The sequence below is a fragment of the Amblyomma maculatum genome, chromosome 4 (assembly GCF_055883805.1).
Source record: "Amblyomma maculatum isolate TAMU_Amacu chromosome 4, ASM5588380v1, whole genome shotgun sequence".
Lineage (NCBI taxonomy): Eukaryota > Metazoa > Arthropoda > Arachnida > Ixodida > Ixodidae > Amblyomma > Amblyomma maculatum.
The window spans coordinates 161,093,121-161,120,669 of record NC_139347.1 but is presented as its reverse complement, the minus strand read 5'-3'; the positions used below and the strand labels follow the sequence as shown (position 1 = coordinate 161,120,669).

At 43.1% G+C, this 27,549-nt stretch overlaps 1 protein-coding gene across 1 annotated transcript in view; it reads right to left on the bottom strand.

The window, feature by feature from the left end:
• The window catches only part of LOC146193372 (MAM and LDL-receptor class A domain-containing protein 1-like), a 193,511-nt gene that overhangs the window by 65,390 nt on the left and 100,572 nt on the right, over positions 1 to 27,549 (bottom strand). The window contains exons 34-39 of the mRNA XM_084600529.1: positions 20,262 to 20,352; positions 18,717 to 18,962; positions 15,493 to 15,624; positions 11,577 to 11,722; positions 9,054 to 9,138; positions 7,954 to 8,073 (exon numbers count right to left, since the gene is read on the bottom strand). Of these exons, the coding sequence (XP_084456655.1) occupies positions 7,954 to 8,073; positions 9,054 to 9,138; positions 11,577 to 11,722; positions 15,493 to 15,624; positions 18,717 to 18,962; positions 20,262 to 20,352 (820 nt within the window). The remainder of the gene's footprint in view (positions 1 to 7,953; positions 8,074 to 9,053; positions 9,139 to 11,576; positions 11,723 to 15,492; positions 15,625 to 18,716; positions 18,963 to 20,261; positions 20,353 to 27,549) is intronic.

Sequence of the window (27,549 nt, the reverse complement as noted above, 5' to 3'; positions counted from 1 at the left end):
TTCTAGCAAACAGTAAGCCTCTAACATTTACTCGCATTCGGTTCAAACAACTCGCATCGGCATCGGCATTTTTTTCTTCTGGTCACATAGTCAAGCTTATCTATGTCGCTATAATTATACAGGCATCTACAGTTAAACTCAAATCGCGTCACAATAATTACAGAGAATGGTCTTTAGATATCATTCCCATTAGAAAGGAACCTTTACTGCACCTTTCAAATAGCGATGTCAATAGTTCAAATAAAATGAGTGGAAACCACCTGAAACAAAAATGACGGGCAGAACGTCGATAGGGGAAATAGGTGTCCATAAGCTGTCATGAAAAAGCGACAGCTTTATTAATACATTAGGCGTAGCACTAAAACGACCTATATTAACCAACACGTTTGGACGCGTAAAACATATAAATACAGCTTTTATTCACCGATATGCTCTTGTGCTTGGTCTTGCTAGGGGCCTAATAACTAAGTTGATTTGGTAACTGATTGGGCGATGTTATTAATGATGAAGACAGCTCCACTTGAAAATACGGACAACACGAGGGATTAAACACATTTTCTATACCTTGTGTGTTAACAGCTGTAATCGAAGTCAGCGACATCTGTAACCTCGCTACATTCATGCGTTCGTTAACAGACCATGACGTCCCTTGAAACAAAAGCCCCTTTCAATTGTCACGGCTGCGGAGGTATGGTGTCTCCAGCAGGTGGTGGGATCTCTTCCACACCTTTGTGAGCAAGCTTCATCACCATTAGAAGGTCACCCAACAACACTGCAGATGGTAAATACCGTATACGCCGTTTACCGTATACCGTATACCTCATACGCATTTACTCTCCATATGAGCAAACGCGTATGAGGATCAAGATATCACAAAGCGATGGTTTTAAGCAGAGCTAGAAATATGAGTCTCCTTTTTACATAACAGCGTAGCAAATGTGCCAGCATTACTGCTGCATATAAAATTGTGATACTGGAAAGTGTTTCTCTCAAAGATTGTGACGCGAATTTGTGAGGCGAAAGCCGTACTATGCTATGTTAGCCCCGGAAATGTCCATAAACGGTGCTGCCAGATGTGACGTCATCAAATGGTGACGTCGCCACACATGATTCGAAGGGTACTGTGCTGAAGTATACAAAGGCAGGGATTATTCAAAAGAGTCATATTCATTAGCCCCAAGTCCTGATTATTGTTTGATTAATTAAGTATGTCATGTGAATATAAGAGTATCACGTGACCTTGTCATGTGACAGTCAAGTTGCTTTAGAGTGTCACCTGGCTACGAACGATACAGGAGCAACACCGTACCGCGAATCCCACACTTGCAGGAACACTGCAACAAACCGCGCGTCGAGGAAAGAAAATTTCCACTGTGCGTCACGAGCTCTGGCGTTGCCAGCATAAGTTCTGCAAGGGATGCGCAATGTAGTACAGTGTGCAGCAGCAACGCTCAGGCTGTCACATTATTCCACTTCAGATTTTGCAGTGTACAGGATACGTTTCACAGCGCATCCTGTACAATACAGGATATTTTTCATAACGTTCCCTTGAGCTTGCAAAAGAGGGGCTCTATTGACATACTGTCCCTATGCCGTGCATGGTGTAATTAAACTTAACCGCAGCCTCTTTTTAAGCATCAAATATGCAATTAGCTTCTTCTTTCAAACTTTTTCGACGATTTTGTATATATAATTGGGGTAAAGCGCCACTTCGGTACAACTCATGCTGAGATTACAGCCTTGCGCTACTATTTATATAGCAAGATTAAGAAAATCAATATAAACTCTGCTCAAGACTGATCTGCAATATTCTTATATATGGCAAGCCGCCGCTGTTTGTACATTCGTGTGCAAGTGCCCACGATAGTAAAAATGTGAAAATTAGGTATTAATTAATTAATAAAGCCTTTAATTCAATTAAGGGATGGCTCTTGGCCGCTGTTTGGGTAGTTAGGGAGTTAGGAGGGAAGGGATCTTCGCGGTTCTTGAAGCTGTTTTTCGTTTGTTTTTCTTATAGAGGAGTTTCGTTTATTGTACGTAAAAGATTAACAAAACACGAATACAGAAGGAGGTCCCAAAGTCAAGGACGGTGGAAGGGACCTCCTATAATGTTTTTTGTAAAGAAATATATATGGAGCAGTTGCAAAATTTATACAATATTTCGCATCAGTGGGATGGGGTGAACGAAATGTGAATTTATTACAGGCAATATTGTTGTAATCAAAACGGTTACACGCCTAATCACATAATGAAAACATAAGAAACACTTCATAAAAAGATATAAAGGATAACATGGAACAGTTTACCTTGAAACATACGATTAGTGTGATAGTAAAAACTGACGAAGAGCGGATTTAAAGGCATAAATAGTTAATGATTGTTTGATAGTTACTGGTAAAGAATTCCAAAGAGTAGTACCAGGGAATCGGACTGTTTGTTTCTCGTAATTAGTGTTTGGTTTAGGCAGCAAGAAGGTATTGTTATTGGCGAAACGTGCGTCGGTACGACGCGGTATTTGATCATTGGTGGTTATAGAAAATGGAAGTAGCTCTCTAACAGATTTATACATTAGGATACATAAACGGTAGTCGGTTATTTTGTTCACAGAAAGAATACTGAGCGATTGGAGCAAACGAAGGGCCTTTTATGAGCGGTGACTACAAGTAATAATACGTGTAGCTTGATTTTGGATAATTTGCAGGGAAGATAAATGCGCAGGGTACGTGTTTCCTCAAGATGAAATGCGGTACTGAATTTGAGTGTGGTTGAACGAGTAATATGGAGAAATGAGCGTGGGAATATCAAAATACGGGCGAACTTTATTTAGTACTCTAATGCCATAAGCCATTTTGCGAGAAATAGATGTGATGTGAGTTTAGATGTTTACTAAGTTCCGCACATAAAAATGACACATGATCAGAAGCAATGATAGAGTTTGAGGCGTTGGTAACATACGGGGTTTCGCAGATAATTTTATGAGGTGAGCTGAAAACTATAAAACTATATTTGGATGCATTAACGAACAGCATATTATCCCAGCGCCAGCTGAATACAATGTCTTCATTATCATTCACTTTTTCTACCACCTTGTTTACGTGTGAACCCGAGGTTAAGATAGTCGTGTCATCTGCATAAAGAAAACAGAATTATTAAGGCACATAGGGAGGTCACTTATGTATAATAGAAATAAGAGAGCACCAAGAAGTGAACCTTGAGGAACTCCAATGTAGTAGCCTTGTACTGTGAATATGTCTCTGATATGAATACTGTTTGTTTTCTTTCGAAAAAATAGCTTTTGATTAGAGTAAGGGCAGGCCCAGGTATTCCGATAGCGTCAAGCTTATTGAATAGAATAGTATGGTTAAGGGAATCAAATGCTTTGGAGAGGTCGATGAATAATGCACCAGTGATGTTACCCGCATCAATGAGGAACTTAATTTGATCCGTGAGAGCGATCACAGCTAATTCAGTAGAGAATCCCATTCTAAAACCAAATTGGTTAAGCGAGAGAATGTCAAATTTTGATAAAAAGTTGTTCAGTCGGACAAAAATGGCTTTTTCGATTATTTTACTGAAAAATGACAGAATAGCGAGTGGGCGGAAATTGGAAATGTTATGCTTATCTCCCTGTTTTCTTTTTTCAACGCTGTGGCAAAAATTCCGGATTTGATCGAACACCAGGTTAATGACGTGAGCGAAAACATCGCAAATGAGATGAGCAATCATCTTTATATGAGAAGAATGTATATTATCCAGACCTGGACTGGTGTCATTTAGATTGCGTATTATTTTGCAGATCTCATCAGGTGACACAGGAAAAAGGAAAATGCTATGGGGAGGTCGTTGAAATGTTTGACTTGTAGCAATGCTTGAATTACCTGAAGGTGAATCAAAAGAATCACTAAACGCTTCAGCAATGTCTACCGGGTGGCTATACGTTTTCTTGCCTGAAGTATATGTAGATATGGAAACTTTTGAGGTGGTTCTGTTTAGGAAGGCTTTCATAATTTTCCACATCTTGTTAACGTCATTTTAAGCTAGATTTATCTCTCTTTCATAGTACTTTTTCTTAGCTGTTGTGAGGAGCATGCTTAATACGTTAGAATAATTCTTATAGCGTGCTAGAAGTCTCATGTTAAGTGGTTGCTTCTTGCTCTTTTTATAGAGGTTAAAGAGGCCACCGTCAGAACTTGGCATGGTCTTACTGATTGGTTGCCGATTGAGAAAGGTGTGAGGCAAGGCTGCATACTGTCGCCCTGCCTATTTAACCTATATGCAGAGTGCATCATGAGGAACGTCGGTCTGTACGAGTCTTCAGCTGGAGTGAAGATTGCTGGAAAATGTATCAACAACCTTAGATATGCGGATGATACCGCTTTAATGGCAGAAAGTGAAGTGGAACTCAAGATACTTCTGAAGCGCGTACAAGAAGAGAGCGAAAAGTTTGGGCTTAAACTGAACATTAAAAAAGACAAAGATAATGCCGTCTTGCCCTGTCAAGTCCTGGAGCATCAAGAGACAAAAAGTGGAAGCTGTGACCGATTTTCTCTTCTTGGGCTCCAAGATTACCCCGGAAGGAGACTGCAGCCATGAAATTAGGAGATGCCTGCTTCTGGGAAAGAGAGCCATGGTTAGCCTTGACCGCCTAGTAAAGAGCAGATACCTTAGTCTGCCAACCAAGATCCGTATGACTCGTGCTATGGTGTTCCCAGTTGTGATGTATGGATGCGAGAGTTGGACTGTGAAGAAGGCTGACCGCCGAAGAATTGACGCGTTTGAATTGTAGTGCTAGCAGAGACTCTTGAGAGTTCCTTGGATTGCCAGATCAAATCAGCCGATATTGTCGACCGTAAACCCTGATTGCTCATTGGAGAGTCAAATTCTAAAGGTAAAGCTCAGCTACTTTGGTCATCTGATGAGAAGAGAGGAGTTGCTGGAGAAAGATTTGATGTTGGGAAAGGTTGATGGTCGCAGGTGAAGGGATAGGCAGCGAATGCGATGGTTAGATGTTATCTTCGAGGCGCTGCAGATGAAGTTATGTGATGTTAGGAAGATAGGGACCGAAAAGCGTGGCGTGACATGGTCCATAGGATCACGAAGAGTCGGACACGACTGAACAACTGAACTGAACAGATAGAGGTTAACGTTTCTTCTTAAACTGTTTAATATGCTAAAAGACATCCAGGGATTAATCGGAGCTGAATATTTGCGCGCTCTAAGTCTACCTCTCTCACACTTCTCAAAGCAGGCGGCTCTCACTGCTGTATGTAGCAATTGAATGTTGTGTTGCGGTGCTTAATAGACTCTGATCTGCTAGGGTGGGCATGCGGTCGTTTGGAATATGCGTAATTTTGTTTCTTCTTCGTGAAAACGTTGCAAATTGCCTTATAAGATGTTTTAGGACTGCTGTACACTGTTCCTGATAGTGGGAGTATATGTTGTGTTTGAGTATTTCTTGTCTGCCGAGAAAGCACTTGTCAAGTATGTGTGGTGTGTAGGCTGCGTTTGCTGTTACTTTGTCGAGAATTACCTCTTGTTGTCGAGTGAGCCCTTTAGTGTTGCCAAACACCGGCGTTAGTTTTGCTTCATATAACCTAAGTCTGCAGTCGTGTTTTATTTTGTTGCGTACATAGTGCATCATCGCTCTGCCAGGGGAGCCTGTAGTGAGCATTGTTTGGTAAGGATTTAAGAATATCGGATTAGCCATAGAGTTGGGGGTGAGGCGTTGTACGTAGTGTGGCATGAATGTGTGAGCCAGCGCCCCAACACACGGACAACACACGTGCCACCTACTTGGAGGAACAATTTTACACGCCGAGTTGCTTGCATATGGGGATCCATAAACAACATTAATATAGCTGCAGTTACAAGAAATAATTTCAGTGATGTCGAATTTTAACTGACTTATACGCAGCGACTGCAGAGCCGACTGCAACAACTACAGACGACGCAGTGCCCACGACATCAGAAAGAGGCTTAAGCGAATGCGGGAAGTTGGAAAAGAAATTCAAATTATATAGAGACCGGGAAATACTGGCACGGATGGGGGAAACGCAGCCGCGCACGCGGCAGCCACAAAAGCGTGTTGGCTTGCTCTGATCGCGACCTAAAAGACATCTAAAAGCTACACAGGGCCACTCTACGCAACATTACTGGGCTTCCTAAGCACACGAGGAAGCGAGGAGGTAAGCTGGTCAGCATACCACCCATGCAAGACATTATAAGAGAAGCAAAAATAAGAATGCGAGCCCGACTAGAAGACAACACGCAAGGGCAGCAGATCATGGCATGGGACAACCGTATCAACACTGTTCCGAGGCCCCTGGCGACAGACACTTCACCCCCGTGGGAGGCGCCGGTAATCGCACTAAGACCACAACGACCTTCAAGATCTCGGTGCTGGCGGTCTAGCACTCCCCTTTGATGCGGCTAAACCTGATATGAAGTACAAATGCTAAGCCCCTGGCCACTGAATTCAGCACTTGGTCTTTAAAAAGATATAGTTTAATTTCATTACAGTACGTTTGTATAGAGCAACACCGTGTTTACAAACAAAGAGGGCACTCGCGGTGCCACAGCCGACTGGGGGTGAGAATTAGGGTTAGCGTCCATAGGAACACATGGAACCGAAATATTCCGAAGCCGTTTTCTCATTTCACGGGGCTCCTGTTATGTCGTTATTCGATACAAAGCAATTATGAACATCCTAGAACAGATCGTCAAAATATGAAATCTCATTACCGAGGCGAAGTATTTTTAAAACACCGCGAAAGACGTTGGGGTGCGAGTTGGGAGGGCGACCCGCAGAAATACATGTAAACACAACTTACCGGAACATTTTTCTCATTTCGCAAAGCATCAGAAGTGGTGGCTGGTCGTTAAATGTTGACCAGCACTTTGAAGAAGTGTGTGATAAAGTATGCTGCGTCATTACGGAGGCAGTCTACTTTTAAAACTCCCCGAATAACCTGTGTTATGAATCCAGACACCACCAAAAGGCAAGCTGGGTGTAGCGAATCGCGGTTTTGCTTACAGTCTGGTATGCTGCCGCATTGGGTAAATAAGCTTGACAATACTGTCGCTCCAGTGATACGTGCTAGACAGAATTGTATTTAAAAAGCAGTTCTTAAAAGCCATGCAATATGAACCGACGAGATTCGCGCATTGCAGCAGACTACAGCGTAGCTGGCGATACCCACCGCGGCCGCCTCCAGCTCCGGAGCGTCTGCTAGCGACAGCGGGTGGTGCATGGTCGTCTGCAACTGTGCGCGGTCCGTTTATCGTGCTGTGAGCGGTCTCTCAAGTCGTCAGACTTGCATTACTTGCCAGAGGATGCAGTGTGTCATGCAACATGACGTCGGGGCGTCGTACAAGACGTTCACCAAAAAATGAGAAGGGTTCAACCCTGCTGAACCCAGCAAAATGTTGCGGTAAGTTGTGTTTACATGTATTTCTTTGGGCAGCCCTCTCAACTCGCACCCCGATACGTTTCGCGGTGTTTTAAAAATACTTCGCCTCGGTAATGAGATTTCACACTTGCACGATCTATTCCAGGGCGTTCATTGTTGCTCTGTACCGAATAACGACATCACTAGATGACCCGTCAAATTAGAAAACTGGTTTGGAATATTTCGCTTTCATGTATTCCTATGCGCGCTAAGCCTATTTTGCACCCCCAGTCGGACCACGCTTGCGATGGAAGCGCAACCGCATCGTGCTTACGTCCCAGATCGGTGTTGGTCTATATATTCTAATCGCTTCCTCTGTGGTAGTGCTCGTACTGTGGCAGTTGCTGAAGCAGGATAGCGATAACTGACGTTCTCGTGCGGGCCAGCTTTTTGTTCTAGCATGCATTGGGAGCATAGAATCAACGTAATGATTTCACATCTTTCGTGGCTTTCATAGATGGCAAGAACTAGATAAGAGACCAGTCTGTTGAAATGCCGCACTCACCACACTCAGTCTCGTCGCTGTTGTCGCCACAGTCGTCAACGTAGTTGCAGCGGTCATACGAGTTGATGCAGGCGCCGTTAGCGCAGTGGAAGTTGCCATCTGGACACTGCTCTTGCTTAGCTGTAGAGCGCAACAAGAGATTACATGAACAGATGCACTTACAAGGCAGACTACTCTCTTCGTAATTGTTTGTTTGCTCTGTGGGGATTAACGTCCCAAAGCGAATCAAGCCATGAGACCCACCGTAGTGGAGGACTCCAGAAATGTCGACCACCTGGGGTTGTTTAGCGTGCACTGACATCACACAGCACACGGGCACCTTGCTTTTCGCCCCCTACACAAAGCTGCCGCCGAGGCCGGGATTCGATCCCGCATCCTTGGGAACAGTATTCGAGCGCCGTAACCACTGCGCCACCTTGGCGCGGCTCTTCGTAATTGATCATCAGTATAACGATAAAATGCTTTTAATAAGCAGCACTGTTTATTTTTATGTAGCTGCACCAGGCATCAAAAATACTTTTTGGGCACGAATTACGTGCTGCATTGAATGTGTTTCCAACCAGAAGGTTTTAATGCCTGTTCATTCGTATGCTCTGTGGGAAATAGAATTTATGAAACTTCTATGAATGCGCGAAATTAAAAATCATATTGTTTTTGTCTAATTTTAAGAGACTTGATCTGTGGTTAAGTTAGCTAATGCTGCTATTAGGCTTGAGATTATTGTCCAGGAAACATATGCTCTACTGTAGCGACACTTGGCTGTTAACTAAGATCACGAACGTCAAACTACCAATGTCAAGCCAGAGCCAAAGGAACGAGATAAGTGGACGGAAACAGTACTGCCCTAAATACGATTGGGTATATGTTGAATTTATCTGTATCGTGATGCCAGAAGCGTTTCTTTTCCAAGGAGACAGCTTATCTGACATCCTCGAGGCAAGTAAAGGCTTCGATATATCAGATTAAATTTATTATCGAAGCATGGCAGCAGTCCTCCCTCACGCATTCACCAAGTCGAATAGATAACCAACAGTAAGTGAAAAGAGCCAGTCGACAAGTGCCAGAAAACAGTAAGCCCTTTTCTTCACTTCCCTACTCACCCGGAAGGGCACATCCGCTGTACAATATCGAGTCCACCGCAAACATGGCTTTTCCTTGAGGGTACTGGTTCGTTGTGAAGTAAAACTGCAATGATCAGAATGGTTAATAGCTTTAGAGAAAAACAGTGCAGCTAAATGGTTTCATTATAAGGCCATATTTATTACGCCTTTCTGAATAGAATTTTTGATATGATTGCATTTTAACACCTTTAGAAACGAACGGGTCGTTTATTACTGGGAAATTGCAAAGGTTATACCTGCTTTCACATCAGAGGGTACCTCCACATCCCTCCAAACCCTCAAACGTTCACCCAAAGCCCCTCACATGCAGTGCATGTACAATCTTGAACACATCCTTACGTACGTTGTCACCTGTTTCGAAGACAATAACATATTCGCCCCTACGCAACAAGGCTATATGAAAGATTTGTATTCGGCCAAGTATCTAATAGGAGCTTTCATGACATAAACTATCCACAATGGCGCGCAAGTTGACATTTTTTCTCGATTTATCTGAAACTTTCAAACGCCCAGTTCATCCCAATTCGCAATTAAACTTGAAAACATTCCAGGAACTAATATTACAACAAAATGGGTAAAATGATATCTATCTGACCGGCACCAATTTCTCCAGCATGAAGGACAGTCCTCTAAATAACTCGAGTTACTCGAAGTTTACTTGAAGTACCCACGACAACAGCAGAGGCCCAAAGTTTGTCCCTCTATCGGTAAGTGCTAGGATTAGGACGCACCATGGCGCCATGGTTGACTAGATAACCTAACAAGTTGCTAACGACGTCGTCGACACCGCCAAATACCGGTTTCTCTATGATGGATTCGGTGCTGTCAAAATATTTATGGCAAGTGCTTTTGACGTCACTCGATGAGGGCTGAAATGCCGAGCAGCTTCTCACAAAGTATGTGAAATATAAGTAATTTAGGTTCAACCAATGCCTGCGAGAAATCTTCCTCAAGATGTTGTCGTAGATCCACGAAGCATAAGTTCTGTTCGCATTCGAATTTCATGTTTGCATTCATTCAGCCCTTCAACCCACTGGAACAGTAGGGATGAAGTCAATCAGAACTTTTCTAACATAAAATAGATTTTCTTAAACCGTGTCGATTGACCACATCTTGCTTTACTCGAATATCCAGCGCCCAAAACACGCCAGCTGAGTGCGATAATTTAGACCCTGAAGAAGAAGTTTACGTAAATTCTATGCTGAACTTCACTCGAGTCTCGACCTCTGCAATCCTTAAGGCATCGTATTGCCCTCAAAATCCAGGCCAATCTGATTAAATTAACCCGGTAACTTGCATACTTAAATATCAGTTTCAATTCGTCGCACCTACATTACCTGATGCACCACTGATTATTTTATTGACGCTGACTTCAGGGTCCTTGCTGCAATCCATATAAATTATTCCTAGTGATTCAGCACGTGCACCGTGGACACAACCTTTAGAGATTTTGTGAGGGTGAGGATGTGCTCGACCAACAAGCAACGTTGTGCTCGACCAACAAGCATGCCCTTTCTCGATGTGATCGTAGATGGCACTGCTATACCGCCGAGCGATGGTAATTCGCAGAAAAAGGAACAAACTCTGCGCTGCCTTAAACCTACAGTTTATGACAGGAGAAGCTTACATTCATGGGGCTCAGGGTCACACATTAGATAATATGTGTAATCACCTTGCTCAAGTTTCAAGACAAAGTCAAACTTAACAGCATTGTAGAGTATTCTAAAATTTTATATCTCGCTATTTATTTACGTTCTCTCTCTATTCAGGCTCATTTAATATCACAATTCAACATACTGGACAGGAAGTCTGAAAATCCTTCCCAGATAAGAACCTTATGTTCAGTACACTCTTATAACCAGGAGTCATTCATTAGCTGCTTATTGCGATATATAACAGAAGAAAGCGTGCTCACGCGACCTTAAGGCATTTACCTGGGGAAAACATTTAGGAATTGCAAGCTGTCCGCTTATATTGCGAAAATTAGACTAAAGCCAAAACATCAAAAAGTTTCGTTTCGCTGTCTGAACAAGGATCCACTACGTAACGATTCAAATTATATCCATTCTGGGTGATCCATAAAGTAATGGATGCACGTAAAAAAGGACACACACGGAGGGAGACGTCCCACAGGTATTTTCGTGTTAAGAGGAATTTAAGAGAAACAAGGATAAACATTATCCATCATGCTGCCTCCTTTTTCTCACTGTCGATTCTGGGTTCTTCCGCTTTACGGTGTTATTTAAAAGCCTTGAATGAGGAGCTGAATAACCGTTAGCTCTGTAGGAAAGCGCCGTAAAGACATAAAGGTTAAAATCGCTAAGTGCGGCACCTATCTATGGGGCATTCCATAATCGCTGGCACTCCCTGCCATCACAGGGTTCTCGAATTGACCCGCTTTCTCAATAAATCCACGTTAGCCAGTAATAAGCACCCCACGTCCGCTGACAAATTCTCATGAAGATTACAACTGCTCTGAAATTATCCTGTTTTGTCACTTACGCTGACATCTCTCGGATAGCGTCCGACATCGACGAAAGCCTTCGTCCAGATGCCCTCCTTAGGCGCTCTGCTCAGCTCACCGAGAGACCAGACGGCCATCGTGAACCCACCCACGGTCATATACAATCCCACGTCCAAGCTTGCGCCTGCGAAGAGAGCACAGAGGAGAAGACCATGGTAATCATCTATTGGTGCGAAAATTCAAGTGATCGTAGCACTAAATTTAGTGCCGTGGAGGCAAGTGTCTCCATAATAGTGGGTATTTTCTGAATGCTCGCGCGACGACGATCATTTACGGATATTTACACATTAGTAAAGGGTGCGAGGGGAAGGGAAGGGGAAGGTGTTGCTAATATCTATTCACAAGTTTTCAGTGAGCTTTATGATCTTTCAATAGTTGCATTTCGGCAACTGTTAAACTATTGAATGATAAAACGAAGTGAATAGAGCCAAGAATAACAAATAAGAGAGGTGACAAAGAGAATCGCTTAAATTTTCTGGCTTCTCTGCATGCTGGTGTTAAGAAAGTACAAAAAAAATTGCATGCTAAATAACTGCAATCCCAGTGGAATACTTGAACTGAATTACGGTAATTCCGGGCTAACGATTTGCTCATGAGGGCCATTCTGTTTGGTTCCTACGGTTTTTTTTGGCAATACGTGTGAGTTCCTTCATCGTGCCTCTTTCGAATATGCTTCTTTAAACAATTCCGTGCTCCGTATTTGAAATCGAAGTTCAAGTTGAAAGATTTGCATGTCGTCGCGTCGTCACGTGAAACAAGCTCGACACAAAGCCTATGTCACGGTTAATTAAAGCTATCCTGATGGCACCTCCTTGCCAATCTGCGCGCCTTTTAGAATTTTTTTACTTCTTCACTGTCATTTTCACCTTTTTTCCTTCATCTCTGCTTTTTATAGCAATGCTGCGCATGCGATTCAGGTCCGGGTGGTAGATCGGCGACCGGCGAGACGGCGAAGAAGCGCACGGCGCACCTGTTGAATCTGTCTGGTTACCTTAGTATCGGCGCACGCGCACAACTGCTCATCCGAAAGGAATATCTGAAATCGACTATTGCTTATAAGATAGGACACGCGTACAGTGAATGGGAAGCGTCTATGTGACCCAGGCTGCCGAGGAGGCGGCCAGCAGTAGCAGTAGACGCCACTTTCGGATGACAATTAAGTTAGGCCGTTGAAGTGAATGCGAACCATCACTGCACATACTTATGAATAAAGCGGTCTATATCAAGTAAGTATTCGCCACGTTGGATAAAGTAGGAACAATTGGCGGGAAGCGGCGGTCGTACGCGACGCTAACAACCCGATAAAGTGTTTCAAAGTAGGCAATCCCATAAGCGCTTCCTACAAATTGTCGTTATGTATAAATAAGCAATGGTAAGAATGGGTTCAAAGAGAATATTTTATTTTACAACAGTACAGCATAACCTATGCTTCATTACAGCTTCGTGTCAATAAAGGAGCATTGGTCTTATGTACACATCAATGTGAACAGCCGTACCGGAGCGCAGTCGTCGTAATCGACGCAATCGTGCGAAAATATCGCGCTCACACGGTAGACGCCTAGTTGTGTAATGTTATCGTAAATAACTTATTTACCAATTACGCGAGCTATTCAATAAACAAGCAGCGGAAGAAAGCGGGTAGCAGATATAGAAATCAGCAACCACAGAACCGAAGCGGTCGCGATACCTCATTGCCATGGCCGCGTGGCACGATTGTGGACAGAGCAAAGTGATCTCGACTTCTTATTGGTCGGCGCCTGCTGTGTTCGCGGTTAGAAGGCATTCCAATATATCGAATGTCCTCTCATAGCTCACTCGACTCGAATGATATTTAAGTCGAATGCTTTAGAAAAATTTCGTGTGGCATCGCAGGATCGGCATTCAGCTCGAATGACATCCGTTCAAAGACATTCAAAACGTCTGCGTACCAGGGGCATTATCACCCACTCATCTATCAAGCTCACTTCAACCCCCTCCATTTCCCTCACTGCCGACCGCCTGCTTGAGGACACCACGTTGTTCGAGTGACATTGGGTGCTCACTATAGATGGGTTCTCACCTAATGGCGATATTAATGATTTCGTCTGAAAAGAAAAGACACGAATGAGGCTGAAGAGCTAGCGTCCTGTATTAGCTACTTTTGGCGTGCGCCTGAAGCAGGAGAGTACAATGCGGCGTTCATGGTGTACGAAGCATAAGCTCGCGACCGTGTACCATCCCCAAATCAACAGTCTTATTGAGCGCTTCAACTGCACACTTACGGACATGTTCTATGTATGTATCTCCTGATCACCATGACTGCGACCTCGCGATGCCATATGTGACCTTTGCTTACAATTCTTCCAACCACGGCACGATGGGTTATTCAACCTTCTTTCTGCTGTTTGGCAGGCACCCCGCTTTACCTTTGGACACGCTGGCTCCACCTGCTGGCCACCCCAGAATTACCTACGCACATGACGCCATTACGCAAGCCACTGAAGCACGCCAAGTAGCCCGTAGTCGGCTCCTCGCCTCTCAGACTTCTCAAAATTCTGCCTACGATAGGCGATATCGCCACATAACTTATGACTCTGGGTCCTTGGTTCTCTTATGGTCTCCTGCTCGCCGCGTTTGTCTCTCGGAGAAACTTTTGACCCCCTATAGTGGCCCTTATCGGGTGGTGCGCCACGTCACTGATGTGACGCATGAACTTGCCCCTCTAGTGCCCGCGTCATCCTCATCTCGCCCCACTACTGACATTGTCCATGTTTCACGCCTGAAGCCATACGAACTCATGTTTTCTTTGCCCGTTTAGCATGGGACGACGCTTACACCAACGGGGGGTCATGTTACGCGATGACGATGACGAAGTATTGCCTAGCGGATGGGACAAGGAAATGACGACGAAGTGGGACTGGTACCATGTTGCTGCACGCTGCTATATCAGTTGAGGCTGTTGTAAATATACTGTAAATACATCGAGTTTCCACGTAACAATATTATTCACAACGTAGTGACAAGATGTGTTAGTAATTTTCGACGGAGAAGAATGGTGGTTAAAAGTCAAAAGAGAATATCTTAATGTTTTAAAGTTACTGCCTACTAATCAACTCAGTGCATAATATGCAGAGAATTCGAGTGACATAGACATGTACGCATGAGTGGTGGAGTTAAAAGATAACAAAGAAACTAGCGTTTGAAAGTCGCAGAAGGAATCAAAAGCTGGTGATAGTTCGCTAAGCCATGGAGGCGGTAAGGAAATCTGCTTCTCTTTAGTACTGGTAGTGCAGGCTTACGAGGGGGTAAGGGAATCTACTTCTCTTTGTGCCGTTAGTAACCGCAGATACGGATACTTAAATTGCATAACAGAAGGGAAAGAAGTGGGTGGTAATAATTTCATATTCAGTATCCCATAGGCTGCCAGTTTCAGCGAAGAAGTGAGTATATAATGCAGTTGTTCAGAAACGTGCAGCGCAACACCAATGGCGCAACTGAAATGGAGGGCCAGACAGTAAGCAATGGATTGGAAAATGATCGCAGTAAAGTTAGTGAGTGTACCCACTGCCTAGTAACTCAGGTGTGAAAATGAGATCCTATTCTAAATTAAGAAATCGATAAATGCTTGGAATGTAAGTCGGATAGAAGCCAACCGATGTTTGCTAGGTGAAACAAAATATTACGAAGGGAAGGTGATCAAAGCAGGGGACGGCAGAGGGTCAGGTAAACGGATGAGGCTTGAAAATTTGGAGGATGGCCCCATGTAGCATAGGACATGTTTTTACTGGAAAGGTATGGGAAATGTCGATCTTAGAGTACTGGCGTAGCCAAGCTGTTGGTAATGAGAAAACGGAAATGAACATCTTGTGAACCTGCGCAGAGCCTGAAATGTAAAGAGCACTGCATCAAGCTTACCGTTTTTCACGAAGTTGTACCAAAACTCCAGTGTGCAGAGCTTGTTGGTGTTCCTGATGGTGGGAGAAGATATGCTGGCACGGCCGTGTTCTGAAGATCGCGTTTTGTTGGCATAGAGAAGTATGTAGTTGCCTGAAAAGTGATGTATTGAACCAGTTGAAGAGGACATTGAATCGCCTTTTCCCATAATTTATTTTCACCTGGAAATGATTAGGGGATCGGAAAGTGCTTTTGGAGGGAAAATTCTTGACTGAAAGTACAGCCTATCAAATATGCCTCTAAAAGTAGGTTGCAGCAGATGTGGTCCGCTCAGAAAACCTCTCATCGACACCAATCTGAGCAAAGTCTAAATTGGCATCGGATCGCATCTGGTATAAAAACTGCTTTCAGCGACTAATTGATGTATATTTCATTGCATATAACAAATCCCTCTGCGTTGTGTCAGCCTGAGATTAAAATAGGGAGCTTTCTCTGTGTGCCATGTACGTACGTAAGTAGGTATGTACGTACTCTATATAAATATTTTATCTTCGAAACAGGTCGCATTGTTCTCCTCAGGGCATTTTCTTTTCTCTTCAAACAAACCTCATTATAAGATAACTTGCTACTTTTTAGATACTAGTGGGCGTCCCAAGTAGAACTAGGCTCCGCGCAAGTGCGCATCTGAGAGCATATGCCGGAGGAGGGTAAAACACCAAGCAGCTTTACCCTGCATATAAACAGCCAGGATCCGTTATCGAAGACAAGCGATTATACGCTTCTCAGCCATCGCAAACAACTCTTACAAAAAGTTCTAGCATTTTAACGTGAACAAGGCTTTTGACAAATATATCTTCCTAAAGACCCCATTCCGAAGAAACTCTGGCTTAACATTATTGTGAGCGCAGAATAACGAGCATGGCTTTCGCAGATGGTAGTTAGCAGGTTAATTCACCGCGGACTGATCCTTCGATTGGTGTGTGATTTAACGAGACCACATGATATCAGAACTTTCGGGGGAGCAGCCATTTGAGGCTTGAGCGTGGGTCCGGAATCAACCTTGCAGGGCTCCTGGATGCGTCCTACTCCTAGGACACACAGACGCGTTGGTATCGCTTGTTTAAACGAGGCTTAATATTTGTATGGGGTGGTCTCTTAAGATCACATAATAGCTGAGGGCTCTGGGCTAATGAGGTTTCGTAGAATATGAAGGCACTAAATTATGCAATCAGTATTTAGGCGAGAAGAGGCTACACGTACCTACGTGAACGATGAACCGCAAGAAGAGGCAAAGTGAGTTCCTCTAATGCCATCGCGTCATGGCCTTAAAGGCGGTGCTTTGGTGTCTCTCAATCTTATTTTGCAGTTTTACGCGTCAGCTTCTTCCTCCTCTTCATACTTACGGGTAAACTAGTAAAGTTACTGCAGCAGTTAGCATAACAACTTCAGCTAACGAACGAAGACTATAGGACGAAACTCAACATCTATTGCTTTCAGTGCTTGGTCATTTCATTAACTAGAATGCTTTAAGCAGTTTTGACCTGCTGCAAACCTTGATGGTGCAGCTGCAGTGGCCTGACTACAGGAAAGCATATCGATTTGTTCAGGATGCAATCCACTAGAGCTATCACTCCTGTGTCAGTAGCAATTAATAATCAACTTAAAATGAACTTTTTCGTTATATGTGAGAAAATGACATAGGCTGGTGAGATATTCTAGGAATTTATAGGAATTGATAATAACATATTGTGTCTACGCACTGCACAATCAGAGTAGTTGAAAACGTCCTACCTTCCCTTCTGGTTTAGTTTGTCATATCAAAATCAATAAGGATTACAGGTAATAAAATATCTCGTTTTTACTTCACATCTTCAGCACCATTCAGCACATGTTCCCAGCCAAGGAAACTAGAAATACTTATTCTTATCGTGATGCATTACGTACCATAAACGCAGTAGCATAAATTGATTGCTGTGGAATATGTGAACATCCTGCAATACCGCTTATAAACACCTTTAAATTCCTGAACGTTCTGAAAGCTCAACCTAGCTCTAAACACAAAATGAGGCAAGCAAAGGTTATAAACCTAGATTTACAGCTTGAAACGCACGAACTAGAGCGTGAGAAATCAATCGTGCTTGCTAATAACAAATAATGGACCTCAGCAGCTGTTCATAACATCAGGTTATTTTGGAGCAGCTTTCGCTAATGAAAAATGCTCTCTTTATAGCCTTTTCCACTTCGAAAACCACAACTGGCTCATTTTGACACAACCGGCATGTTAGAACTCCGTACTGGCCATCGAATGCACATATTTCTTCACCGCCTTGTGGAAAGAATCTAGCCATCCGCATTTGTGAAAGCCACTTGATGTGGTGGGAACACTGATTTTATTTATGAACTACATGCGCTTTAGGATAAAACCAGTATGAACCAAATAAAAAAATGCAGGAACAGGACAGGGACAAAAATACACACACACGAGCGCTAGGTAATTCGAAACAGCGCAAGTGTGTCAGCAAAACGTGTTCTTAGTAGCCAATCCCAAGCAGTTCAACTTGCTGCTCCTTGCGCTTATTGCATACCATCCAGAACAACGAAGGTTTACTCTTATGCCTCCTTAAACTGCAGGGCCTTCTTCCGCTAGGCTATTTTTATTGCCGTCACCATTCGTTCTCGATTCGTGGGTTCCAACGACTGTGGCACGTAGCACTGGGATGTTTTGTTTTCTGGTGTACCTTCTTTAGCACTAAGCCGGCAAAAGCATCGCACTCCACAGGAGCGGCAGCTTAGGTGCTTCTAGGAGGGAGCCGTTTTTGTTCGCTGTTTTACTGAAATTTGCAAACCCGCATAGTTACTTCATACGTATACGAATGTGCATTCTGCGTTACGACATTGTGCATGGCTGTTAAAACATGCGATCATTGTTCGCTGTTTACTAAGTGTATATTCGTTCTCCTAAGCATCCACCACTCTGTTTAGTGAGCCTCCCTCGGTTCAGTACACCTTGCTTATTTGCCCCTATCATCACACAGCTTGTAATACTATTCATAGTTTTAGCCGCTGCACTAACCCGCTAGAGAAAGTTCCTATTCACCCACCAAAGAGATTTGTATTTTTCATCTGAGAGGCATAATATCGCGGGGAGTGAATCAGGTGTACACAAAGACGCAGCCTGAAGAGAAGACTTCGTCCGCACCAGTGGCTTTTGTAGGGTATTCAAGTGCACAGTGGTAGTCACTCACCAGACCGTAGGCCGGAGGCTCCAAATATAGGTGACTGCGGTACATATCCCACGCGCTCAAAGCGCCATGCTGTCGTTCCTTGGTTGCGAGAGTCATCGAGATTCCAGCCGCACGAGTCCACGGTGAAGTCGCACGGACCGCAGTTCCGCTCATCAGCGCTGTCATTGCAGTCTGGCACGAAGTCGCACACCTTCTCGGTCGGCACTGTTTGCTTATCGCCGCACTGAAAGTCTTGCGCTGGGAGCTCTGCAGATTTTGATCACGAAGGAATTCATGTACGTATGTATGCATGATGACTTAAACTAAATAAAATTTTGCAAAGAATGCAGGGTTATGGCTCATATGGAACCACCTCCATATATATAGGGTGATGACATTACTCCACTGGTACTCAAGCGCAATCATCCCGAGCTCATATGACATAATATAAATAGCTTATTGTTACTCCCTTGGCAGTGTACACCATTCAAGCCCAGCGTCCACGTTTGTGAATCTGTCTTGAATCTGACTAAACCTTCATACATGACACGAAACGCCCAAAATTATCAATGAAACTGAAACATGCTGAGACTAAGTATCTAAGCGGAACTATTTCAACACAGTCAAAAAATACTGCTCATACCCGTTTTCAAGATTAGTACTGCTGGATATGGTGTGCTTATGAAAAGATTTTGTGAGCCTACAGTCTTATTTTAGCATTTAAGGCATGAACACAAACTCATAAGATGTCTAATTTAAATATGCTAGTAGATTTGTAGACTACTTAAAGGGCATAGTGAAGTGATTCGCGAGGAACCCTGAAGCTGGATAGCCGAGAGCGTGTGGACGCATCTGGTCTCATGATAAAAACTCTTGCCCTTTGTTTCTGTCGAAGATGCGTTTGTCTGATCTCTTCATTATTCCATATTGTTTATGTTAACATACAATATTTACTTGTTATTTCTTTGCTTATCAAAAAGAATTCGAAGGGTTCACTCACAAAATTCATCATCTCGGGCCTCCAAATTTCTCCGGAACCACATAAGTATGCATTTATTGCATTTTCATAGCCTAATTACTGCAAAGGTACCAGAAAGGAACTTGCTGTAGCTTAATCACTGTGACACCGACTGCAACCTTGTCTTAGGCTGCGGATACTTAAGTAGCCGAGAAAGATCACGTAATGTATGATCGAAAACCGAAAGAAAAATCTTCTGTCGAGGCATCGCATACTCTTTGAATAATAAAAAACATACCTTTTACGGAAATCAATAATATTTCGCTTTTGAAGAAAATTGTATACCCACCTACTCTTCCTTAGCAATCACCGAATACATTGCAAATACGCACTACATTCAAGAACGTACTGAAGTCAACTTTCCTGAGGTGTCAAGTACATGGAACTCTATAACACCAAAATAAAATGGCATTCTAAACGAAATTTATTTTGATATTTTTTTCTGCATGATCCATGCACCTACATTCATGTTTGTCCTCATGTTAGTGTTCAAATAAAAGCTTAAAATGATGGCGCGTATAAGAGCAGAAGGAAGCCAATATACATGCCATTTTTGCACTGCTCTTTGTCAATGAACACGTCATCAATGGCCACAAATCCTTCAGCACTACTTCCAGCGACAGCTTCAACTGGAATCACCTGAAAGAAAAGAGTGCAACACACAATAAAGAACTCTAGAGGATATGATTAATTGTTTGTAAGGAAGAAAGGTACTGAGTGAAAAATAAGAAAATGAAGCACTCGGCGGGAGCAATCTAGTGTAACATTTTCTATGCTTCCACGGATCACTCGCGCCCATAACGCAGATTAACTACAGCACATTGCAATACAGCTATTATCGAACTTTTGAAAATACTGAAGAAAGAATTTGCTCTGCTGTAAGCTACTCTACCAAAACTCAAAACATCAACTCAGGTTTAGCTGGCACTTAAGCTAAACAAAAACGCCCTGATAAAGTACTAATTTCCGCAACGAATAAAACATATTGGAAATGTAAAAGAAGTGTTTTAGTCATATTTATGGCAATAGCGAAGAATGTGAACACTCGCAGTTTAGGTGCTCATATCGACTATGCTCTCCTCTCCTGATTTTCGGTTTAGCGTAGTGGGTAACTTTAATAATTCTTGCCGCAGTATATTTCTCTAATAATAGTGGTAGAGCGACCAGAGCGGATGTTTTCTCGTTGCAGTTAATAAGCGCAAAAAAAGCAAAAGGGGGGGGGGGGGGGGGGGAGGGTAAACTCGTTTGTGATGTACTGTTCGGATGTGGGAGGCTAAATATAAAATAATGTCTGCTTAGCGAGTTGTTTGTGATTTATAAAATTCACCCGCACATTGTCACAAGAAAACGTGAAAATCCACATAGATAGGCTATTCGTTTGTTAATTTTGCAGACTTCGTGTAACAATCTCTACATATTTTTCTTATCTGTAAACATAAGAGAAAGTTTTTAACCACAACACAGCTAACAGTGGAGGCGAAAGTAATTGACTTGTACCGTGAAGGTTGCAGATTCGCGCGTTGCGAGAGTAAGATCGTTCTCACACGGCCACTCCAACGTGAATTTAGTCAACAGCCATCAGGCAACCAAGGCGCACCGCTAACAAGAAGGCTATTTCTAAGAGCTTTCATTGGTGAGCGTCCGATCTGACAGTTGTCGCTAAAAGAAGAATTTTGAGTAAACTTACAATGAAAAGTTTCTTCAGAAAAAACAGTCCAAAATTTGGCATGTTTTATACGCAGGCCTACAATGACTAGTAATGCAAACTTCGTTCCAGATGCATTCATGCATAAGCATTTTTCAAAATGTCTTCGAATCTGGCACAGAGTAAACGCTATCTTATTCACGGCCGCGGTTATCGCATCAACACTCGGTTTGCCACAAAGCACGCTAGATGTCACACAGGGGAAAGGCAGTGGCAGGCCACACAGGATTAACACCGTCCGCTTTCGTACTTGACCCCAGCATAGTCTGCGAAGCTGTCATTTTCACACTATTTCACGATGTATATCTGGCTCATCGATTAGGCGCGTCGCTAAATTGGCCCCAGTTGCAGCGCTTAATCAGGCTTCTGTATTACGACGAGAGGCAGAGATCAGAATCCAGCCTTCAAGGATACTCGGATCCCGAGTTCGACAAGCTGCCCCTAGGCCACACAGACATGTTCGTAAGGGAATTTAAGCAGGCCTTTTTATCTATGTCGCTCGTGAAAACGTGGGCACTGTTGATCACGGCCCTCCTAATGTTCGTGCATCCGGTAGATGACGGTGAGAAGAGAGCTACAACGTCAAATATTCCTACCATCAAAAAGAGAAACTGCGCCAATCTAGAACTTTCGCACGCTGTGCCAGATTTGGCCACTGTAAATCTGTGGAATCATTTTAGCCGTTTACAGACAAGTTGTTGAGGAAAAGGAACCTGTACCCCGGTCAAAAAGCTACATTTGCACATTTTCAATATTTGGGTCGTTTTCTTTTTTCAAGGTTTGGTAAACTCAAGGCTGTTTTCAACAGCTACTCGCGCGCTATGGCATCGATCCGTTGATGCCGATCGAGTTCAATGGTCACTGAAGATCACCATGGGGCACGTATCGATTCGATGTCCATTGGCCGAACAGGTATTCAAATGTACCGCACTTCTGAAAGATGTTTCATTCTATGCCGTTGTTTAGCATTTTAAATTTGCCCCCACAACTCAATCATATTGAGCGTCAAATTAAACATTGTGAAAAATTCACTAATTTGTTTCTTAAACTGCCACTGGTCAACAAAGAGCGACATATAGCCCTAGTTAATTGGGCTTCGTGACCAGACTCTTCCCTGTAGAGCTATGCATTGAAGTGTGTTCAATGGCAGTGGTAACGTTTAGCGAATGTTTTGTTATTAGTTTTTAATTCACACTATAAAGAAAAATTAAGCGCTAACAGTAAACCTGGTCATGCTTGTTAGAAGGATCTTATCTTTAAGTGAATTAAGTTCGCGCTCCGTAAAACTTCTATGGAAGTCGCCTTACACTAAAGTGTTCCGCAAACCCCTGCGATAATATACCGCAAATTTGTGTTTAAATGGTACAAGGAATGAAAGGCTCTGTCACTCTATACGGAACAGTTGGACTGGTAATTCATCAGTATCATTTTCTAACTCAGTGACTGTGACAGGTAGCAGACTGCAAACAGCGCCGCTGTCTGAAGACGACAGCTCATTTAAAATCTATTATTACCTAGTGCATTGTACTCGCAAAACTCACTCAATCCCGCTCTCATCGCCCGTCCTATGCCTGCAATTAGTACTCCACCCTCATCGTGTCTATATTTTGACTACCGCCCATTATTCACGTTATTTCACTGCACTTCTTTGAAAGATCAGACCACTGCGACCCTATTACTTTACAGCATCAACATATTGCAGTTTATAATAATACCATAACAATTTGTTTTGCACATCCTTGCAAGTCTTGTTTATTTCTTAATGGATTCTTCCCGTATTTATTTCAAGTCACTCTCTGCGACTTGTTCAGTTTTATAATAGCTTATCCATTCAAATCATTTATTTTACTGAACATTACAGCCTCTCTAGTGTCTCAGTTCAGTTTTTATCCTTGTTCAAACACAACATTAGGCTCCTTTTTGTGTGGTACGAAATTGACGCTTGGGTTGCATATGTAGCACAGAATGTTGAATTCAGTAGCACTTATATTTTCCTTACGCTTATCTATACAGCGCTCCCCAAACGTGACCAGTTCCGTGGTGGAATTTTCAATAATTGTCACGATATTTTAACACAACTCAGGAGAGACAGAACTTGAATTGCATATGCTTAGGATACCACGCATAAATCACAAATATATTTCTTTCAATGAAAACTGCACTTTTTTTATGATAGATATGAGCCGAAATAAATTGTAGTTTTCCTTAGCGCTAGTCGAATTCGTAAGTAGCATGAGGGCATTAGCAGTATGTTTTGGGGCAGGTCTAGTATATTACGCTACATTGCAATCCTACGTACATTTAGTGTTCAGCCCTAAGAGCTGCCAGGTACCGCCTGCCAGCTCCATGTTCGCGGTTTTCGCTCCCACAGCCGATGCCTAACGGCGCCTTTAACGCTATTGCGTCAAAAAGTAAATGTTTCAATCCTTGTGGCTCATCTATTTTGTGACCTAAGAAACCACACCCGCGTACTACGCGGAGCTCTGGCTTGGACGGTTCCCACAGAATAACACTTCACTTGTGCAAGCAAGCAATGGGGCCCGGTCTCAGTACTATACTCCGTGTTAGACTGGCGCTTGACGCATCGAGTCGATACTTTTCCTACGAGGAGGATAATGTCCCGTGTCAGCCAGCAGCCCGCCAATGAAGACAAAGAAATCGCTGGCTCTCGCTCGCGTTCCGCTTCTGGTTCAAGTGCCATCGCCGTTGGAGTTTTCATTCTGCTCCGGATTTCAAGAGACCGGTGTGGGGGCCCTGTGCTCCCAAGGCGTTCCTGAGGTCATGGCAATATGTGTATATTTCACAACTTACGTTTATTCGGGTTGTTTATTGCGATTTTGCTCATGACGAAACTCTAGGATTGCAGCTTATGCATTCGTCAGCTGATGACGCCAGCAGCATTGCAGAACGGAGATGTCGATCTCTTGAAGTCTGTTTGTTTATTTGTTTCTTTGTTGATTAATATTGTACGCCCAACAGAGGGCCAACACTAGTGGATGAGCATAAATGTACAAAGTACTGTCATATCACATGAAAAAAAAAGAAATCACTGCAATGGCCAACATGCATCAACAAAATTAGTACGTGCTGCAGAACACTTGTTACACGCATTTCGCAAAAAAAGAAAAGAACGTCTTAGGACACTCGATCTTCAGACAAGATGAGTTTGCAACCATTCTGTAAAAGCGTTTATGGAGGAAAAATTGATCAAACTATGGTAATGTATTCAATTCATCCATCAGTTGCGACAAATAACTTTTTCAATGCATCATTGTGAGTAACCACTGACTGTATGTACAAACTATGCCATGTATGGAATGAGGATCCGGTTATATTACGTCGTATTCAGATTATTTGATTTAACCTGGTTGTGAATACACTGATATAACGGCAGTAGCTGCTATGCATTTGTCGCCTTTGTCGATATCATTTTGATGCAAAGGTACTACAGAAAATAAGAGAACCTGCACTGGAGTTTTCAGTGTACGCCAACGCCGCCTAGTGGCCGTCGCGCCAACATCTGGGTAGGACGGCTGGGACCACCGCAGCTGGAGGCGCTAAAGAGCAGCTAATTTATTGCGAAACCAAAGGCAAGCTGCTGCGTTTAGAAGCGCTTAGTTACGATAAAAAAACTGCTCTGTATTCTATTTCATCGCGGTAGAACTCAGCTCTATTCAGGAGACTGGATAAGTACGGGGGATTGTTGGGCATCTCGTTTGAGCGCTGCTCATTGCGCTTCATAACGTGGCTTGTCCTGATGTACCGTACATATAAAGTTCTGTTTATCAGCTTGATCCTTTGCGCAACCTATGAGAACGTGTTGTGAAGGGTGCATTTTAGAACTGGGCGTGAGTGGGGCCATTGCCAGATGGACGGCAACTCAATGTAAACAAAGGGCGAACAAAAGTGGCATCCTGATATGCATAATGCGATCATCTAGCTGACAAACCGAGGAAGTTAAGAACATATCCGTATACGCAGTATTTTGTCGGAATCGCAGAGTCCAGGAATGCCATAACCTGCATGCTTTCAGACTTCTTCCTGCATTAGACTATCGCAACTCACCTAGTGACACTTCAACAATGGCCAGTAAAAGAGCTGTGCTTGATAAAAAAAAACTCCGCAATTACAGAACTAATTCTTTCGCTGTTTGCTTCGAATAGAAGCTCTATTGCTTCAGGGGCACAGAAAGCGCCTTTTGCGTTTAAGTTGCATAATTTGGTGTGGTAGCTGATGTATCGCTGAAACCATCCGCGCAATATTTGTTTTCGTGCGCGTACAAATCTACAGGTGGATATTATTCATGTTCAATTCAGAACAACTTGCCTATTGTATATATCACGCTCTACGATCTATAGCTGATTTACTATGAGTGATTATTGTATGGCACGTATGCTGCTAACTCACCATGACTGATCGAGTGTTTTATCTGGGTAAGAAATAGTCTAGATACGCCGATCTCTAGTCGCAGTCGGCGCACGCGGTGGCTGGAGGGGTTAAGGAGTGGGGGAGGAGGGAAGGTACGTCAATGTATAATCAGATCACACAGTTAAATGGCTGTGTTGCAATTTTCATTTTTTTCAAGGCATAACAACATTGTTGTTTCAAATTCGCACTGATTTGTTTTTCATATTAACCATTACCTTTCAATGCAAGTAATTCTTAGCTCCTAAGGTAGAGATCACATGACAAGCCTTCGATTAATAAAAAAATGTCGTTTCATTTTGCTGTCATATACTTACCCTTCACTACCGATTCCTTATCGCAGGTGAAACTTATTGCTAGTAAGTGTGCACGTAATTCAAAGTGCAGGGACGCTCCACTTTACAATCGACCCCATAGCAAGAAAAAAAAGACTGAACTCACGAGAACCGTTTGAAACCTGCGTTTTGCAACGTTAGAACTTCGATAATGCAGCGGCGGTGCGGCTCGCAGCCATGTTGTCAGGCAGCTGAGGTGGCAAGTTCCGCCTTTAGGTGAATCAATAAAAAACCCTCAAGTTATTCAGAACATTAAATCTGTGATAAAAGTAATATGCACGAAATAGAAAGCTCACAATCCGCCGATGGGCGCAGCCATGGCACGATGAGTCCTACTATACGCTTGCTCATTTTGAAACCAGGCGGCGCTGTGTGCCTGATTTTAAGCAGATCAGGAAGGAAGCTTTTTTTGATAACTCAAGAGGTAGTGCCCTACTTTTTGAAGCTAAATCAGGGTGCCTTAAAACACGCAGCTACAAAAAGAAATTTAACCCTGAAGATGACGCATGTGCTGCATGTGGTAGCTCCAGTGAAACAATTGACCTCATTATATTCGAATATAATGATATCCATCCGGAAGCTGATACCGGCGCAGTCACTGCTCCTGAAGCTCTGAGGTTTCGAGATAACAGAGACCGGGTGAATAATCCGGCGGTGAAAACTAGCAAAAAACGACTGGAAGATTGGTGGCTTAAAAGCAGAGAAGTGACATAATGTTAGTAATGTAGAAACAAAAATTCATTAAATAGAATGATGGTTTAGTTAACCAATTTAAAACAATAAGATATAGGAAGAAACATCAGCATGATAGCTACTGCTACCACCCCGTTTCAAAAGGGACGCTCCTATATTCCATCCATCCATCCATAAACACACCCTCTGGGCAGCGCAGGTTTCATCTATATGGTAGATGGAGGTTCACCGAATTGTACACCTGGGCGCCATAGACAGTTCAACAGCTGTCTTGCAGATTATTGCATACTGGCTTCAGCCTAGCATCCAATAGAGTTCAATATTTTGTCCTCGAACCTCAAATGCACGAAAGAATAAAGATTTTGAAACGATAGGGTATCAGACTGAGAAACGTTATTTTTTGTTGTTCGTTCAAGAAAGAAATACTGCGCATTTATCGGCGACTGGGAGCCTCTCTGGAAGTACCAAACTTACCGACAACATTGAATTCACGTCAATGAGAGCAAATGCCGTTCACGGATAATAACTGACTGTAAGGAAGACAAAGAACAGACAGCGTCATGGCATTGCTATTGCCATCGCTTGTAATCGGCGCCTATCTCTCGCGCTGAACCTGTGCCCTGCGGTTGGCAATTCTATCCTGCTGTTCTCGAAGTACTGGCCGCGCTAGACGTCGGA